The sequence below is a fragment of the Ciconia boyciana genome, chromosome 10 (genome assembly GCF_034638445.1).
Source record: "Ciconia boyciana chromosome 10, ASM3463844v1, whole genome shotgun sequence".
NCBI lineage: Eukaryota > Metazoa > Chordata > Aves > Ciconiiformes > Ciconiidae > Ciconia > Ciconia boyciana.
This window is the reverse complement of record NC_132943.1, coordinates 31510551-31528159: the sequence shown is the minus strand read 5'-3', so window position 1 is coordinate 31528159 and position 17609 is coordinate 31510551. Positions and strand designations below refer to the sequence as shown.

Below are 17609 nucleotides of genomic sequence, written 5' to 3'. Positions count from 1 at the left end.
CTTCTTCAGAGAAGAAGCCGCCGCCGGCCCCCCGCTTCTTCCCGGCCCCGGCCCCCCGCTTATTCAGAGAAGCGCTCAAGACGACAGCAACTACGATGAACGCTCCGAGGCAGAGTTAACTCGCCCACAGCCCCCGGCGGCTGCTGCCCGCCTCCCACCCCGCGCACTCGCCTGTTTGTAGGTGTCCGAGCTATGAAACCCTGCAGATGTACCCGGCGTTACACACCCCCAGCAACGTAAATCAAAGTTTTAAAAAAAAAAAAAGGCAATTCACAAAGTACACATTTCTGCTCGGAAACAGCACAATATTTATTTAACATCTTTATATATTTATATATATATAATTTTTTTCTGCATTGCAGATTGTGTCGAGTTTTATACATCTTTATTTACAATGATTTAAAATAATTATATTTCATCTCTGGCAGGTATTTACAAAGTCAATAGTAACTACATTTCACATTTCAACAACAGTCAACAGCATTAACCAGCTCAGTAAGACAGTTAAGATAATGGCTTACATGCACCAATAACATGATCTTCAATACGTGCCATCTTCAGCTCTAAGAATGAAGATTTTCCCTGGTCCCAGGTTAAAGGACATCAGACAGCAGAGGTCGCGGTTTTTAATAACCCGTTTGGTTTAGTCCTTCACCAGTACCGAATCTTGAGCGCCTGGCGTTCATACCAGCACGCAGGGCTATCCTGGTGAAGAGGGGCTCACACCACCAATCCGTGTCCTTTCGCCTAGCCTGTCTGTCCACAAGAAGTGGGCTACTTGCTGCTTATGCTCCTTCTATGACAGAGATAAGATTACATAATGCTAAAGTAGTAAAAATCCTCAGAAACCTTAGTTCAGAGAAACAAACCTGGTATGACAGAAAAAAGTAAGAAAATAATCTTTTAACCCTTGCAGAATGTTTCTTTTTGCTAGCAAAATTGACGGCATATCCTGTATTCTTACAAGGATGAAAACAGATCAAAAGATTCATTGTAAAGTACAGGAATTACAAATTTAAAAAATGCAGCATGGGGTACCTCAATTTAGTAGTTGGGGGTTTTTTTATAGCAAATAAAAGCTACCATAGTAAATCTAAAATGTATTAAGATTATCTGATTTAATTACTAAAAATCTTTATTAGCTTTTTCCTGGAATCTTCGATATGGAAAAAATGTTCAATGATTCAATTTTATTTAATCATATGGTATTTCTCCATAAGTAACCAGCTAGTAGTATCCTTCCCAAAAGTATTCACTATCTGCAAGAAAACAGTAAGAAGTCTTGTTTCAAAGTAATCATTGAACACTGGCACACAAAAACACAGACACACCCCAGTACTAGGAATCTATTAATACTTTGACAAGTTGGTTTATCCTGAGTGATTGTTAACTCACATCTACTGTATACTTGAAGCCACAAAGTTTTTACTACTTGCATTTTTTATAAACGAATAGCATGAAAGTCTAGCACAACAATAACTGCCTGGACAGAAAGAACAGTGTCAATAGCCAGTATTTCTGTCACTCCCAAGTCCTCCTTATTTTAGAACAAAAGGTAAAAGGTTGCTTCACTCATACTATTTCTTCTGTTTTGTGATCAGTTCTGGGGAGGATGAGGACTCAAACACACAGGATCCACTACTGATTTGTAAGGAAGTTTCCATGACAAAGCACCATAGAGTCACTTTACTAGGAGATACTCCTAAACAGAAATCTCCCCTGACCATTTTACCCTCTAAAACCAAAAACCTGTGTGAATTCTATACCACATTTTAATGAGTGATTAATCATCTCTTCGGGAGTCAAAGAGTTCTATCAGAATGCAAAGATACTCCACTCTGAATTGCTTACATCTCACCAACTGTAAAACACTGGGAGCTTACAACCAAGTAATTGGTTAATAAAACTTGATCTCATCACTTTGCTCATCATGCACAAGCAAAAATGTAGGGCAAGGTTTTACTGTACAGACACAAAATTTTACTATACATCTGTTCCCATCAACAGCTCCTCACAGGAATAGTTTAGTAATCCTTTATAACAGGAGGGATAATTTATGGACCCATTTTAAATTCATTTGGTCCCTCAGATACTACCTTTGATAAAATCCGATGAACACAGTAAAAAAAAAAAATAAAAAATCAGGGAACGGGGGTAGCCTAGAGAAAAATAAATAAAAGAATGGAAGCAAAAATTGTAATTTTTTCATTAAATCTTGAATACAGACAAATAACATGGGACAGTTTTTTACTAAATCCATTTCTGGAAGCTATAAGGTACCCTTAAGACTTCTCCAGTTTGCTACTCAACTTTTAATGTCACAGGCCTTGACACTTGCCAAACTTACTAGGCAGGTTTATCTGAAATGGCTAGCTGTTATATTTTGAAATCTTGTTCCAAGATTTGTTTTATTTTAAATAAAATTTCATAATGACTATGTGGAAATCCTCATACATATCAGTCTTGCAAAATCCACCTACTGCTTGTTTTCAGGAACTACTGACAAACCAAACTGCTCACAGCTCTCCATCATTTTCCACCACTGTGTAAGAGGCAGGTGAGTATTTTGGCTCTTCAGCTGGTCATGGCATGCGAATTTTGACAGACTGATACATGTATTCACTAACACAACACCCATGTCATGATGTTACCCTGAATCACCTACAGCAAAGCTTTCCACAGCAAAGTTTATCCAAGTACCAGTGGGAAAACAAACTAAAAAATAATCAAGAGAGATTAAGGCCCATACACAGCATTTAAAATACTGAAGAAAATATAAAATATTGAACAATTTGATATAAACCAAGAATGCAATGCAAGTACAGAGGATCTGGCTTCTTTGCTTACCATGCTTGGAAAGGAGTGATATTTTGCAACTTTAATCCTGCAATTATCCTAAACAAGAAATTTAAATAAATAAAAGGGGCTTGTTTACTCTTCTGATGCAAACTATTCCTATGATGTAAATGGTTGTTACAAATGAGACCTAGCTAATGGCTTTAATGCTATATTAAACATGCCTAGGTAGCAGTATCTTTGGCAATGAGAGAATTGCAGAATTTAAGGATGAGATTATTAGATTTACTAACATCAGAAACATCTTTTTGTTTTGTGTGCAGTACATACATTTCATTCAAACATGTTCCACTATATTTTCCAGACCTCCTCCAGGATTATGAGTACAGTGCCTAGTCTATACTGCTTGATTTTTATGATTTTACTCAAAAAGTTATTCTCAGTTCTCACTTAGTCTTCAAATTAATTTAAATTTGTAAGCCAAGATAAACAAAAATTTCTGGTTTGTGACCAAAGTTAAAATGCTGAACACTTAAAAGAGATAGCCATTGGTTCATGATAAAATAGGACAAGTTTAAACTCTTAGGTTAAAATACAGCCATAGCATAGAATTATCTATTCCAAAATTAATTTTTCAAAATATAATTCTCTGAACATGTTATATATTAAATATTGAGGAAAATTTCCCTGGAGCTAAAATTTTCCAAGAACACTAGTAATCTTCATTAAAGAATTAAAACAAACCACATAGTATCTGGAGACAAAAAGGGGTTAGAGTTGGGGTCACCTTACTACAGAGTAGCTTTACCACCATTAAGATGCAGGTTTCCCCCTTAATCTTGAAAAATATGTTCATATTTACATACAGTATACACACAGTTGAGGCAATTGATTGTCAACACGTGACAAATGTATGTACCTACCCACACACACATAAACCTCACATGGTGAGAAAAAACCCTGTCCCAGTAAACTCCAGTATTCATAAAGTAGTGCAAATAAATACTTTGTCAGAAAACAATTTTTTTCTCACTATTTTGATGTTAAAACAGATAATTTTAATTATGTTAAAGCTAGCAGGAGTATGTTGGAAATGCTGTATTTAAGACCAACACACTTGCAAACTACAAATACTAGATCTAATGCTTACTGGCTGCAACGTGATGTTCAGCATTACAGAATGAAGTATGCTGTTAAAAAACTTTTCCAAATTCACATCAGAAAGGGTGTTCAAAGAAATCTGCATTTAAAATGCACAGTGACATACAAAGTCTCCAAATGAAAACTAAAAGGATAATACAGCAATTTAAACTTTCATTTTAATAGGTATTTTTACTTCATCACACTGCTGCCTGCAGGATGAAAAAATGGCTCATCATTCAACCAAAAAGCTGCTCACAATAAACCCCTGAAAAGCTAGAGTTAGCAATACCAACATTTTATATTTTCTTAAAATTATAAAGCCCCCCAAAAATGAGTTGCGAAATGGCAGCATATTGTAATGAGGTAAAAATTGTATCAAGGAATAATTCATTTACCCCTACTTACATGTATATATACATCAAAATATAGTACCCACACTTCCTCACCTAAGAATTATATGTATGTGCATGCATGTGCACATACACAGGGAAAAATCATAGTGTTCTGCTTTTTGACCTTCTTTTATAATGCTGCAGTTGCATTGAAATACTGCAGAAATCTAAATCTAGTGCCTCAATGTCAAGTACCAAATGTTCTAAAACAAGACACAGCAGAGTGAATTCAGGATAAAGAGATTTACGTTTAAATATTTGCACAGGTGTCAGAAAATTGAAGTATGTTTTGTACTTTGTTTAGTACTTAGCATATATAATCAGAAAGCCAGCATATTATTCCCTCAACCCACATCCCAGACACTTCTGATTTTATTTCTGCCACAGTACTTTGAAGTGTCCTGAACTTCAGTGTGTAAAGTTTCGCTACAATCTTAATGCACCTTGGCATAGTCTGAGACACATCTAGAAGCATTAATGATAAACACGATACACAGCACTGGCAAAGCCTGTTATTACAGCTGGTTTGTAGATATTAGTGATGACTCATTTTGTAAGACAGATGTTGAACAGTACTTGTCTGAAAAATGACAAAACAATCTCCCACAACTGAAACATTGCACTAAAAGGGTAATTTTGAGAAGCTACAGATGTACCACATCAGCACATAGCAAAAAATATATATATTTTTTACAGGGATAAATTTGAACTCTTTGAAAAGCCTTATATGGGGTAGGTATATATACACAAGAACAAACCAAAATACAATGGATGAAACCATAACAAAAGGCACATCATCAAAATGAGAACTGTAAAAATATCTTAAAAGGTAGTTTGACTAACGTTTTAACCAATTCGAATTTATGCACATACTTTTGACTTCCCCATCTGAAGTCACTGGGCTGTCTCACTTTCCTGAAATAGTTTAATAGTGTGGGGCTCCACACATAAGAATATTTAAAAAAAAAAAAAGTAAAAAGGTTTGTAAAATTTGGCCTGATGCCAATTTAAGTGTCCTAAAACTTCTGGAGGAATGCTTATAATGGCAAATGTAGAAAGTAGAGAACCTTGCTAATGAACAACTCTACTGTTTAAAATACTAAAATAAAGTAATTATTAAAAAATTAGCTGACACTCCTGACCTTTTCTTTTGCAAAGATTTAAGCAAATTATTTGGTCCTTTTCAATTTACAGTGATGGCTCTTTAATAGAATTTCTTTGTGATGGCCTCTACAAAATATAAACTTTGTACTTTCAGCCACGACTTACCAATTGTCTCCACTAGCAAAACTTATAAAGTAAAGAAGAGTTTAACCATATACAGCTTTTGACATTTTTACAGAAAATGCCTCGTAGCTTAATCTCAACTTTGCCTTAGTTCCATCTGTGTGTGACTCGTGGTCCTTAAAGATAAACTTCAATTTAGAAAATGTAAGTTTTTCTTTCTGATTATGATGATACTATTTACTCTTTAACTGAATTTCTGCATCAGCCCAGATGCTGTTTAATTCACTTTATGTATGTAAGATATGCAGACTAGACTACCAAAGTAACTCGTCAAACCACAAAAAACCCCTTCAAAGCTTTAAATGAATTTTAATGTAAATTTGAAAAAAAGTTCTATTTGAAATAAAGATTCAAAATAAAAAAAAAACAACCAAAAAACCAAACCAACTACCAGCAATGCAACACCATGTCATTGTCCTGAATTTCTTAAAGACTATCATTCAAAGACAGCCTGCTATTTATAACTGCTTATGTTTATCCTTCACAGTGACAGTGAAACCAAAGTGCCTACATAAAGATTGTAACTCTTTCCTGTGGGTTTACAATTTGTAAACTTCCAGGATATCATACATGACTTAAGTATAGAGGATGAACTTTCCCCTTTTCTCTCTAGCAATCCCAAAACAGAGAGAGAGAGATGGAGAGACACTGACAAACATTCTCCTATGTAACCAGAAATGTGCTTCTAAGGAGCGTTCTCTAGCGCAACTACCAGCCACTGCCCATACACCAGTCATATACATTCAAGGCTTGGCTCAATGGCATGAGTTCTGAATTTCCTAGAGTAGGGCCAATCCACTAAAATAAGAGTTAAAAAAACTCAACGGGTTATAAATACCAAGGCAATGAAGTGTGATCCTTCAGGGAAAAAAGGACTGTCAGTACCCCTTTGCACAAATGGTGTTTCTAGAAAAGCATTTCACATTGAAGCTTCAGTGTTTCTAGCAAACTATTGTCTCTATCCCTGAGACAGTCCCTTATGCGTACGGTCTGTCTGGACTGCAGGATTCTTCAAATGACTCCATGATTGAATTCAGGGACACTGAGAAAGCAGCTGAGAGGGGCAGGGGTGTCCAACAGCCATGATACCATAGAAAGCAGCCTGAGAAATACTCTTTACCCGAATACACCTTTCAATTCAGTGATCAGCACCTCACAAGAACAACAACAACAACAAAAATGGAGCAGAGCTAGCCATTAATTCCTGGGAAAGTAGTGTTTCCCTCCCACTTACAAACCAAATTGCTTTAACAGCATGGTGTTGTCTAAATTTTAGTCTATATGCAGAATGACCCTGTGTCCTGGAGGGGAAGACATGTAACGTTACATATGGCTACAACGCCATTAGAAGTGCATTGTAACCTACATTACCTACTTAGAATCCTCTCTCTGAGGGACAACAACTTGTTAATATGCATGTCTCAGTTGCTGAACATCAAAAGCTTCTGGGATGAGAGACTGGGGGCAGGCAAGAAAAAACTACCCTCATTTTCATGAAAAAAGTGCTGTAGGCAGCCAGGAGCAGCAATGACAATCCCCTCCCCAGAATTGATTGCACAGACTCAGAGAGGTCCAAAGTCACACTAGAATCTCTGAGGCACTCCTGGTTCTGAGAAAGAAAAGTCATGATCCAGTAGTCTTTGCAGTACTGTAGACCGAGAAAACAAACCCGTTTCTATTTCTTAACAAAGCCAAAGCATCATCTCATAGGGATCACATTCACCATTTCCGCCGGTGTCTCCAGTCTCACAGTGTTGAAATGGGACTGATCAGCCTACGATGGATTGCACATCACCCAAGGAGAAAGGAAGGCATGGAAAAAGGCATACAGTACATTATATACTGCTTCACAACCATGTTTACGGGGCGGGGGGGGGGGGGTGGGGGGAAGGGGTACGGGATGCAGGGGGATGAAGGTGAGGGAAGAATTATTGCTGTTTCAGTAATACAGTATGATCGCTAAACCAAATCAAACAAGATCACAACAGTCAGTATTTTCACACTGCGGGATGATGGTTCGTGTTTCACCTAAGGATGAACTTGCCTGGGGATTAAAGGGAAAGAGGGAGTCCTAAGGAAGGGAGTCAAAGTTACACCTGGGATATCAGCTGCATATTGAAACTTGGAGATCGAGACTGCTTGGTTAGGGGAGCTCCTGGGGGAAGGAGATCTTTACCTTCCCCAGCTTGGCCTAGTCGGTCCTCCTGTAGGCTGATAGTTGAAAACCGATTGGTGTTGCCAGCTCCTAGATTGGTAACACCCTCTGTACCAGCTCCAACACTGGAGCCTGCTTGACTGCCATTCACATAGTCAAATGATTTACTGGAGGAAGCACTGGCGGTCCTGATCAGGCTCAAACTGTTGGCTTTTGGCACCACCTGCCCAGCAGGCAGGCTGAGGTGTTTCTTAGTAGGTGTCATCTCAATTATATCTGCACCAAGGTCAGTGGATTGGTGCATGTACTGCTTCCGAGCTACTGAATCTCGAGGGCTCTCATTGGATTTTGCTGCAGAAGAGGTTTCTTTATCCTTAGCAGAACGCCCACTTGCTGTTTTCCTTAAGCTGCCCTTCTGGGATACAGACGATAGAGGTTTGGTCCCAACTGGCTGGCTGCTGAGGGAAGCTCCTGATGAAAATCCTTCATCAGCATCATTAAGGTTCACAGATTCCTCTCTTCCATTTACACCTTCAGCATCTATTAAGAAAAAACAACCAAAACACCCCAAACCAATCAGAACACACAGTAAGCATTCAAGTTACATGAAGACAAAGATGCACACAGAATGTCAAAACAAACCTCATTTGCTAATCCACCTGGTTTTCACTTGCTTTAAAATTTCTGATTGTCAGCCAATAATCTTCCTGTCATATTTAGCAGAATAACAGAATCTAACAATAAGTACTCCCTGAGCTTGCCTTTCCTCTATGTCACTTTTACCAGTCAGAATATCTCCTGAACTTTGTCTATAAACAAGAAGAATTAGGCCCCATTTGGTTAATTTGTTTTAGTTCTGTCTGCAGATACTGGTGCCCATTCTCCTCCTACACATGCTTAAAAAAAAGCAAACCTTTCAGATTATTTTTATCCTATTTTGAGGCAAGAACTAAGCATGTTCAGGATCTCTTCCAGTCAGAGTAAGTTCTGGCAAGTGCTCGGTAAGCTTCAGAATTAGGCTACTTCCTAGGCCAGCAATCACAATGCTCCAACAGAGGTAGAAGGCTTCTGTTGTGTGTAGCTGGCACTTCAAATGATGTGACTATACTTTCTGTTGGAGATTAACATAATTCCTAGTTCTCTCTCCTCCAGAGCTCAATCCTCCCTGCATTTCCAGCAATCCTATCTAGGTGCTTCCACCATATTTGCTTTTATCTCAGCATCTAGATTTTTCAGAGAAAACACCCAACTCTTCTATTAAGAGAAATTTAACCTCTGAAACACTTAATGTTGTAGAAGAGGCACTGTGCTTTTGATTGGAATTCTCAAGGAGAAAAAAAAGCCTGACAAACTTCTTTCTTAAATCCTTGTTTTCAGGCCTATAATATGATTAGGGCTGTACACTTGGGGTTTTTTTTAAATCTTATTCCAGTCCTTTTTCTAAGCTCTAAGTGCTCAAAAGAAGAGTTATTGTTTCAGTAGAAAACTGAATAGCATTCAAATTTCAAAACTGAAAATGGAGCTTGAGTTTTTGCTCCGTATATCTCATTTCAGTGGCAAAAAGCCATAAAGTTTAACCACGTTAGCAAAACAGCAGACATTCAGGCTATAAGAATTTTGCTTTTCTTTATAAAAGCTGTGGAGCCTGATTATTTGTGAGAAATCTGCAAAGCCTATGGATCTGTCCCAGCTAAAGCCACTGTACTGCTCTACTGGCAGTTTGTTCAACCCAGCTTGCCGCCAAGCAAACATGTTTAAATCTCTTTTGTGGAATGGGGAAAAAGTGGTGGCAAGGATAAGAGATTCTAACATTTGAGTGGAAGCTCATCCTTTCATGCTGATTGTTAGCACAGCACTAAGGAACATTTTACATTATGGCAAGCAGAACAGACACAAAGCTTTCAGTGTTGTTGCTGCCTCTGTGTAGCAGGAATATAGCCTGATCCAAGTTCGCATTTCTGAAGTGTAAAGCAAAAAGAAAACTTTACAGGGAGGTTTTATTATTCTGTTTTAAATTTACTACTTATTTTCAGGAAACTTTGCCTTGGAATTACCATGACTGTGTATCAGCTTACAAAAGATGTTTAGCCATCTCCAAATCAGACCATTCTCAGGCCTCTTTCAGAACAATGCAATGTGAGATTATTCTGTATTTTTATAGTTCTGTTTGACTCATTAGCCTCCCAGAAGCAAAAAGGTAATATAGTTCATATTACTGCAGTCTTCCTTCCTTGGTAAAGCCTTTAGCCTTAGCAGAAGCAGCTTCTTAGGTTTCAAGGGCTATTATTAAAATGATGGGTGTGTTACTTGCTTTAACTTCCTGTAACCATATTTAAAATATATATACACTTTTCCCCCCCTCCTGCCCACCCTGTTTGGTCAGACTAGGCCTTCATCTTCTCATTGAGACATAAGTATATTTTCTTACATTAGACAGTGATATATTTTATTCACAATCCACCACATCTCCATCCCCCCCCCCAACCTTCCCACACATAACCAAAGATGCTAATAAAAATATGACATAACTGGAACATACTGAAAGCAAGAACACTTTTTCAATAAACCAACATTTATGTTTCTTTATATAATCATGCAAAGCTGGATGAAAGCGTGTTTGGTTACAAGCAGCAATAGCAGCAGCTGAAGTCCCCTCTCAAGCCCTTCTTATTCAAATGAAAGATGTCTAACTTGCAAGAAGGTATCTCCAGGCAATACTGCTAAGCTTTTTATTATTACAAGAACATCAGCCATCTTCAAAGTTTACATTAAAACATTGCTGAGTAACAGGATGCTAAAACAGACATTCCTATTCAGGGACAGTGAAGCAGAAGAGTCACACTGAAAAAGTGGCGTTTTATCCACAGAATTTAAAGACAAGACTGAGAGGGGTTGTTGCAAGCTTTTGGATGCTGCAACTATATAGAGGCCCAAGCAGCTCAGCAGTGCTCAAAAATGAAGAAGATAGAGAAGACAACATGCAAGAGAATTTCTGTCAAGTCAGATCCATATACCTATAGAAGTTCACAGTGGGATTGAAGTAATTCAGCAAACACTTATTATTTTTCCAATACATGTTATTTTTCCTCTAAAAACTGCCTTCAGAAACAATTAAAAAATGTTTGAGTTCTTACATACTCTGTTGGGGGGGGGGGGGGGGGGGGGGGAACAGGATGAAGTCATAAAGTTTTGGGTTTTTTTCCCCCCAATAGACCAATAAGAGAATTAAAAATAAAACAAAAACTAAAAACCTACTCCTCCCAAGCACCCTTCTACTGTAAGGCCAGAAGAGATAGAGACAGCGCAACCTGACAGAAATTATATCAATTGCACTACAGTGTGTATTCAGGACTCTCACTGCTCCTTATCAGAGTAAGTCTGTCCCCAAAGAATTTGTTATTTATGCCTGTACATAATTATTCTGTAGATGTAGATACAGCATTCTCCACTGACCCAAAATAGTGCACATAACCACAGCTGCTACCACTCAGAAACAGAATACCTTGTAAGGCATTACTGAGTCATTCTTGAAATCTTCTGCCTTTTTCTACTTATTGGGTCAAAACACTGATCTGAAGAAGGGGTTTTATACAGCTTTTTAAAGTGACTTTTATTCTGTTTATCCTTCCCATACTGAAGGTTGAAAAGTCACTAGAAATTATGAGTGTCTCATTATATTGTTTGATATCAAAGTGATATTTATGAGAGGGAATTTGCTAGCTGAAACTTTCTGTGAAATCAGCATCAGTAAAAATCATAGACCACTATATATACACACACAATTCTATACTGATAGTCACGCCAAACTCCATTACTTGGCCTTCTCTCAGATGCTATCAACTGGCAGAATTCAGTTTGCCCAAGCATGTAATTACACATTGCAATTATACATTGCTAATGCTACAGAAGTAAGGGGTATTCATCCCACTTCTATCAAAGTAAAGCATGTGGAATGATGCCTTATCCAAGAACATGCCAAATTATATAGATGTCTTAAAACAAATTAAGACTAGAAGGCCACATCTTTATCAACTTCTTTCCCACTTCCTGTCTCTCCCAGAAGGTTCTCTGCAGCTGAGGACTTCTCCACATCCTTCAGGTCATGCACATGCAAAGTTTAGTAAAACGGAGTAAGACCAAATGAACAAGTGAATTTAGGAGGAGACAGGACTCATTTACTGAGCATGCTCAAATTCACTATGCACCAAGGAGCATATTATAAACCTGCACTAAACATTTTTATGCAACTATCTTCTACAGAAGCATGATGTCTTAATTGTTGTTTGATAGCAACTCTGATTAAGGGTAAGGATTCTGTGATAACATGACATTAAATCTCCAAAATCTCCAGATTATTGTTTCCAGAAGAACAAATCTGAAACCTACGTAGCTCATATCTAAATGTGCAAATAAATACCATTTATGATCAACTGATAAGCTTAGAGAGGCTGGAAATACCAAAGGAATGTTCAGATAGAAAAGAAGACCTAAGACAGAACACTTGAAAATATGTTTAGCCAAATTTACAAGAAATTAATTCTTATCTCTGAGGAGAAATCATGACTCAAATTCAGTACTCAAAACTATGTCTTTTATGGAGTAAAGATGAGGAAATTAATAACAGATGAATTTAAGCACAATAAATTTCTACCAGCTACTCTATCTGCTATTCTTGAATGCAGACATACGAAGTCTTACAGCATTTGTGTGGACAGCATGACTGAGAAAGAAAGCAATAATTGTTTCTAAAGTTTTTAGAAACATGACAACCTGATTCCTTTTGAAAACACAAGCGCTTTTTTGGTAGTTGTCTTCAGAGCAGCCAGCTCATTCATATAAATGAGTTGTACATGTATGAATTTTCAATTAAAGGATGACTGGCAAATAAAAACATCAGCAGTTGTGTATCTGTCTTAGATAGGCTTGACTTTTAATGGGAACAGGAAACTTCGTTCTTGGAAATTTAAAGACCGCAGACTAACAAGACACTATTGTAACTAAGTTGTCGCCAAATCCATTTATACTGTCTACTTTTCAGGACTAGATTCATGTTCATCTGGTGCATTTTTTTCCTCTGAATATTACGTTAAAACATGCTCAGTAATAGAAAGTTTCCAAGCAATCACAAAGCTCTTGGCTATTACCCCTGCCTTTTTAAAAAATTATTATTATTTTTGCCATGCCAAGCAGTCTTTCACCACACAGATGCAAGCCCCAGGCCAGCCCACGTGATAACAAAAGGTAGTACCTGACCTGATGTTAGGTATATAGGGGATGCGTGTATTGCAAAGAGAAGCTAATACACCCTGGGATAGCGGAAACACACACTAGAATGGAAAGAAGTTCTGCTTGGGGATAGGGAGCCAGGATCCTCCTCCAGCAACTGCCTCACTGACTTCTGCCTCCTCATCTCTGTCCTACCCTCTGTTGTGGCTGCTGCCAAGGTGGGCTCCAGGAAGCCATGCTCAGGGGTCCTGCGCATCAGCACCTCCCCCTCTTGCTCACGTTTGATCCCTAGGTCTGTGGAGCCGTGTTGGATCGGTGAGCCAGGTATGCTTGAGTCAGCCTCGTTTGAGAAGTCAAAGCCATCTGGGATTCAACATATAACATTTTAGTGCTTTTCTATTCCTTTCTTGGTATTCCAACCCAGGTAGGGAAAATAGAAGATTTATCGGACATGGAACAACACACAAAACACTACCCATGCTTAGTTAAAAGTTGTGAGAACATCTACAGAAAGGGACAGGTGGGCTATACTGTAGACCAGAGACTAGCAAATGAATATAATGGCAACTACAGTGAAGACAAACATGACCCAGAGTCCTGAAAACAGAAGACAGCTACTTGTTGTCCTGCACATCCTGATTCAGCTGAAGACCAGAGGTCATCAAATCCTTTTGCACATGATACAGAAAAAAAGAAAAAAGAAAAAAAAAAAAAAACCGAAAAAAAGAGTACCACAGGAAAATATGTAATCCTTGTTTTCAGACTCTTTTACCCTCAGTTTATTTTTAGGTTATTCTACTTTTTACCTTCAGCCACTTATGCAGCTTTTTTAAAATCAATGTTTTTTACATGCAGCAACAAAGCTTTGTAAGTATGACAAAGTGATTTCAAAGCAAGCTTTTTGCTACACCTACGCTGAAGATGTCATAATACCTCGGTAAATATTACTACATATTTATTTTTTTTCTTCATACAGTCAAGCACATTTCCGTATGACAAAAGTACTCACTGAGGAAAAATGAGGACTAATTGTAAGCTATCCAAAGCTATTTTATGACATGGCCCCTCTCTAAATTGGGCCATATGATGGTAGGAATGTGGTGTTCAGCTTTTCCCTCTCCCATTGCCTTCGGTAGCTTTAGGTAGCTGGAATCTTATCAAGATCTGGATAATACCATTCATTCCCTGAGCTATTTATGATGGCAGGCAGTTGAGTTTTAGTGTGGATTAAGGAAAGAACTCAAATTCTAAGCCAAACTCTACTCCTACAATTTTATGCTGTGTTACATGGAGAAAAAAACAAGTCTTATTGAACATTTTTCAGCTTCTCCATTTTCTCACCTACCTCATGGGTTATCACCAAATCAAAAACAAAACAAACACCCCAAATGTTCATGTTCATGCAGTGCTCTGAAGATGTAAAATACTACACACTGTTATGGAGTATCACTTTTCAGAAAAACAAACAAATAAACAAACATCCCCCCCAACCAATGGTTCTGCAAACATTCAAACTCAGAAGCCAGATTACAGTGATGATGATGAATACAGTAGACTACAGCATCTGCTCGTGGCAGAGAAAGCTCACCTTCTCTCCTCCAGCGATGACGACGGATAGAAGCTGTTGTAATAGCAGTCCGAGAAATCCTCGGCACTGTTGGAGTAACTTCTACTTTCAGTACCTTCTGGCCTTCTTGTGATGCATCGGGAGCATCAAAGGGCAGTGAATTCTTCATGGCATTTGCAACCTAAGATAAAAGTAAAATGCTATACTACTACTGTCCTTGATTGCACTAATGGCAATATTAGATTTCTTGCTGGATACAGAAAGGGAAACAACCAAGAATTGTTCATTATGTCAGATCCCATCCAGATGGATGGCCCCATCCCCAAGGTTCACAGTTGATAACTACATTGAAAAGCTCATCACAAGCCTATTCCCAAAAATATAGCTGAATTTTCTCAATTTTTTGAGCTAATTTATTTTGTTCCATGTTTGCCACCTGTATTGACAGAGGTAACAACCTACACAGGAATGTCTCCATCCGAAAGAGACTGCAAAATGACAAGGAAAATACTATTTATGTTTTATGACAAGAATGTCATAAAACTAAGTCACAGGCCAAGCCAATGCAAACAGCATATGGCCTTGTGCGTGGGGGATACAGGCCCAGTACCCACCCCCCCACCCCACCCCCCAAAAAAAAACCTCAACTAACCAAGGGGATTAGACTGCAGGTACTTGCAAGATTTAAAAAAAAAATAAAAAAAAAAATTGCAACCTAAGCAATAAGCATCAAATCATTAAAATGCATTCATCTTTATTAGATCTAATGTTGAAGTTTTGTTTTGCAGCTTTAAGGAGAACGAGTGACCTTTTTTGGCTTTGACGTTTTAACTGCTTCTTTAAGTTTCCCATAAAATGCCTTTGTGGGATTAGAGTTTTACTTTAAAAAATAAAAAAAGCAACTTTCAGTTAAATGTTTCCTAGTTTACAAGTAAATTGTTCACAAAGTGAACTTGTGTACCAGCTCTTGAAAAGCAAGCTGGGTCTCTATGGCATGTGCAGTATTCAACAATAACAAAGTTGCTACACAAAAAATGTGATTTAAAACTTAAAAAAAAAAAAAATTCAAAGTGAACACACCTTGATTTTCCGAAATCTTATTGACTTTATACAACCAACCAGCAATAAAAATATTAGCCACATTTTAAACTTAACATCGCAACTTCATTCACAGATGTCTTAGGTTGCACAGCCATCTCTAACTCCCCCTCTAATGAAGACAGTAGATAAAATAAGAGGGCCAGAGACATCTAGACTTAAAATAAAACAACTATGGAAAATGTAACTTGCTAATCTCTACAAAATCCTACCTAGCAACAGTTCCCACCATAATTTGGGTAGGCTATTCTCTCCACTACAGTTTACAAGAAGCATTATGAAAAGCAACTTTATGTTGGCTCCTAATTGATTTTCTCTTGTATCACAAAAAAATTTGATTTTGCAACTTGAGAGAACAGAGTTCACTATATGGCAAGAAAAACACATTTATTTAAATACATGTGGTCTGCATATCTTAAATATATGTAGTCTACTTGTTAGCTCAAGGCAAAGGCATGCAAATCCAGTTTTAAGACACAGATAAAACTGTAAGGTTGACTGTTCTGTCCTCTCAAATGAAATACCAATCTGCTTTAGAATATGCATCTTTGCAAGATCCTCCACTTTTCTGACAGTGCATACATATATTTTTCTTCCTTTTAGACCATATGTTCCTAAGAACAGGCATTTTGTTTATTGTATAAAGACTTGTGGCTAGCTGATGGAGTAGTATCAACTGTTTAGCACATTACTACAAAAAAGCATTTCCTAGTTTTATGCTGTAAGCAACATTTTCATATGTTCCCCTCAACCTAGTGACACAATTAATGCACTTTTAAACCACATCAATGTTGTCTTGATATTCTGATGTTGCCAGAGGCCTTGGAAATGTAAGGGACATCCAACAATGCCTTGAACTCCCAAAGTCCACATACAGCAAATCTGCTTAACTAATTAAGTTGTCTTTTGTTACCATTTGCAAAAACACAAACTATGAGAAATCTACTAAACCACTGGAACAGACCCTATTGGCAGAGCTTTGTACTATTTGTCTTGTGAAGATCTCAGATAACGTTTGATAAAAAGACTCTATCCATGCATATGGGATGCCATAAAAGCTCCATGAATTAAAGGTGTTTATTCGCATTATAATAAAGTAAAAGTGACTTTCCTACAAGTTATAACAGGCAAACCATCCAGCAACCGTGAGAAGAAATGAAACCGTTTCAAACAGTAAAGCCACAGGTCACAGGATATTAACTAAATCATTTTCACTTCCTGGGGGACTGGAATGGCTGCCATATAGCTGATCCTGATCTTCAGCTGTTGTTGTGATCCTGTAACTCCCCATTAAACATCTTCTCTACTGCCTTCCTGTCTGACTTCTAACCAGCACAAAAGATTATTGGCACCATCACAGAAATGCTGCTCATTATCATTCTGCTTTCCAGTTGTCCAACATTGATTTGCCCTTTGCTAGCCATCTCTCAGCCTCAACACTTGTTTGTGAACTACTCTCCTATTCACACATAGGCCTTTTTCTGTGCCATCTTCTTGAAATGGTACAAACCACATTCACCCTATCCTTGATCACATTAAAGACTTCAGAAACTAATTTCTGCTGTACTGGACCAAAGCAGATCAAGTTCAACAGTATCCAATGGTCTGCCTTCCCATTTTCTACTCACTAGAGTTGCGCCCTCTTTTGAATAGGTATCCTTCTCACCATACAAGATTAAAATTTAAAAATTAGCAGCAGAAAGCTTCTGTAACGGGACCAGAAAAGTGACAGAGCACTTTTTCTTGTTGAACCTTTTAACAGCTGGCCCCTTCTAACAGCACAAATTGTACTTCTGCTGACTGAGGACAACCATATGGAGATAAAAATCAATGCAACGGTAAAACTTTGAAACAATCTAAACAACCAGTTTGAATGAGTCACAGCTCTTCTCTGACAGAAAAATACAAAACTGCGATCCTTCAGGATGCAAAAAAACTTGCTTAC

At 37.8% G+C, this 17609-nt stretch overlaps 1 protein-coding gene across 9 annotated transcripts in view; it reads right to left on the bottom strand.

The window, feature by feature from the left end:
- Positions 1-296: 296 nt before the first annotated feature.
- Positions 297-17609, bottom strand: part of HYCC2 (hyccin PI4KA lipid kinase complex subunit 2) — a 59435-nt gene continuing 42122 nt past the window's right edge. For 6 of the 9 annotated variants that reach the window (XM_072874925.1, XM_072874927.1, XM_072874923.1 and 3 more), the window contains 3 exons: positions 14588-14747; positions 13195-13362; positions 297-8313 (listed from right to left, as the gene is read on the bottom strand). In XM_072874925.1, coding sequence (XP_072731026.1) covers positions 7709-8313; positions 13195-13362; positions 14588-14747 — 933 coding nt within the window. In that variant the 3' untranslated portion in view covers positions 297-7708. The remainder of the gene's footprint in view (positions 8314-13194; positions 13363-14587; positions 14748-17609) is intronic. The other 3 variants (XM_072874930.1, XM_072874931.1, XM_072874932.1) reach the window with 3 other exon arrangements.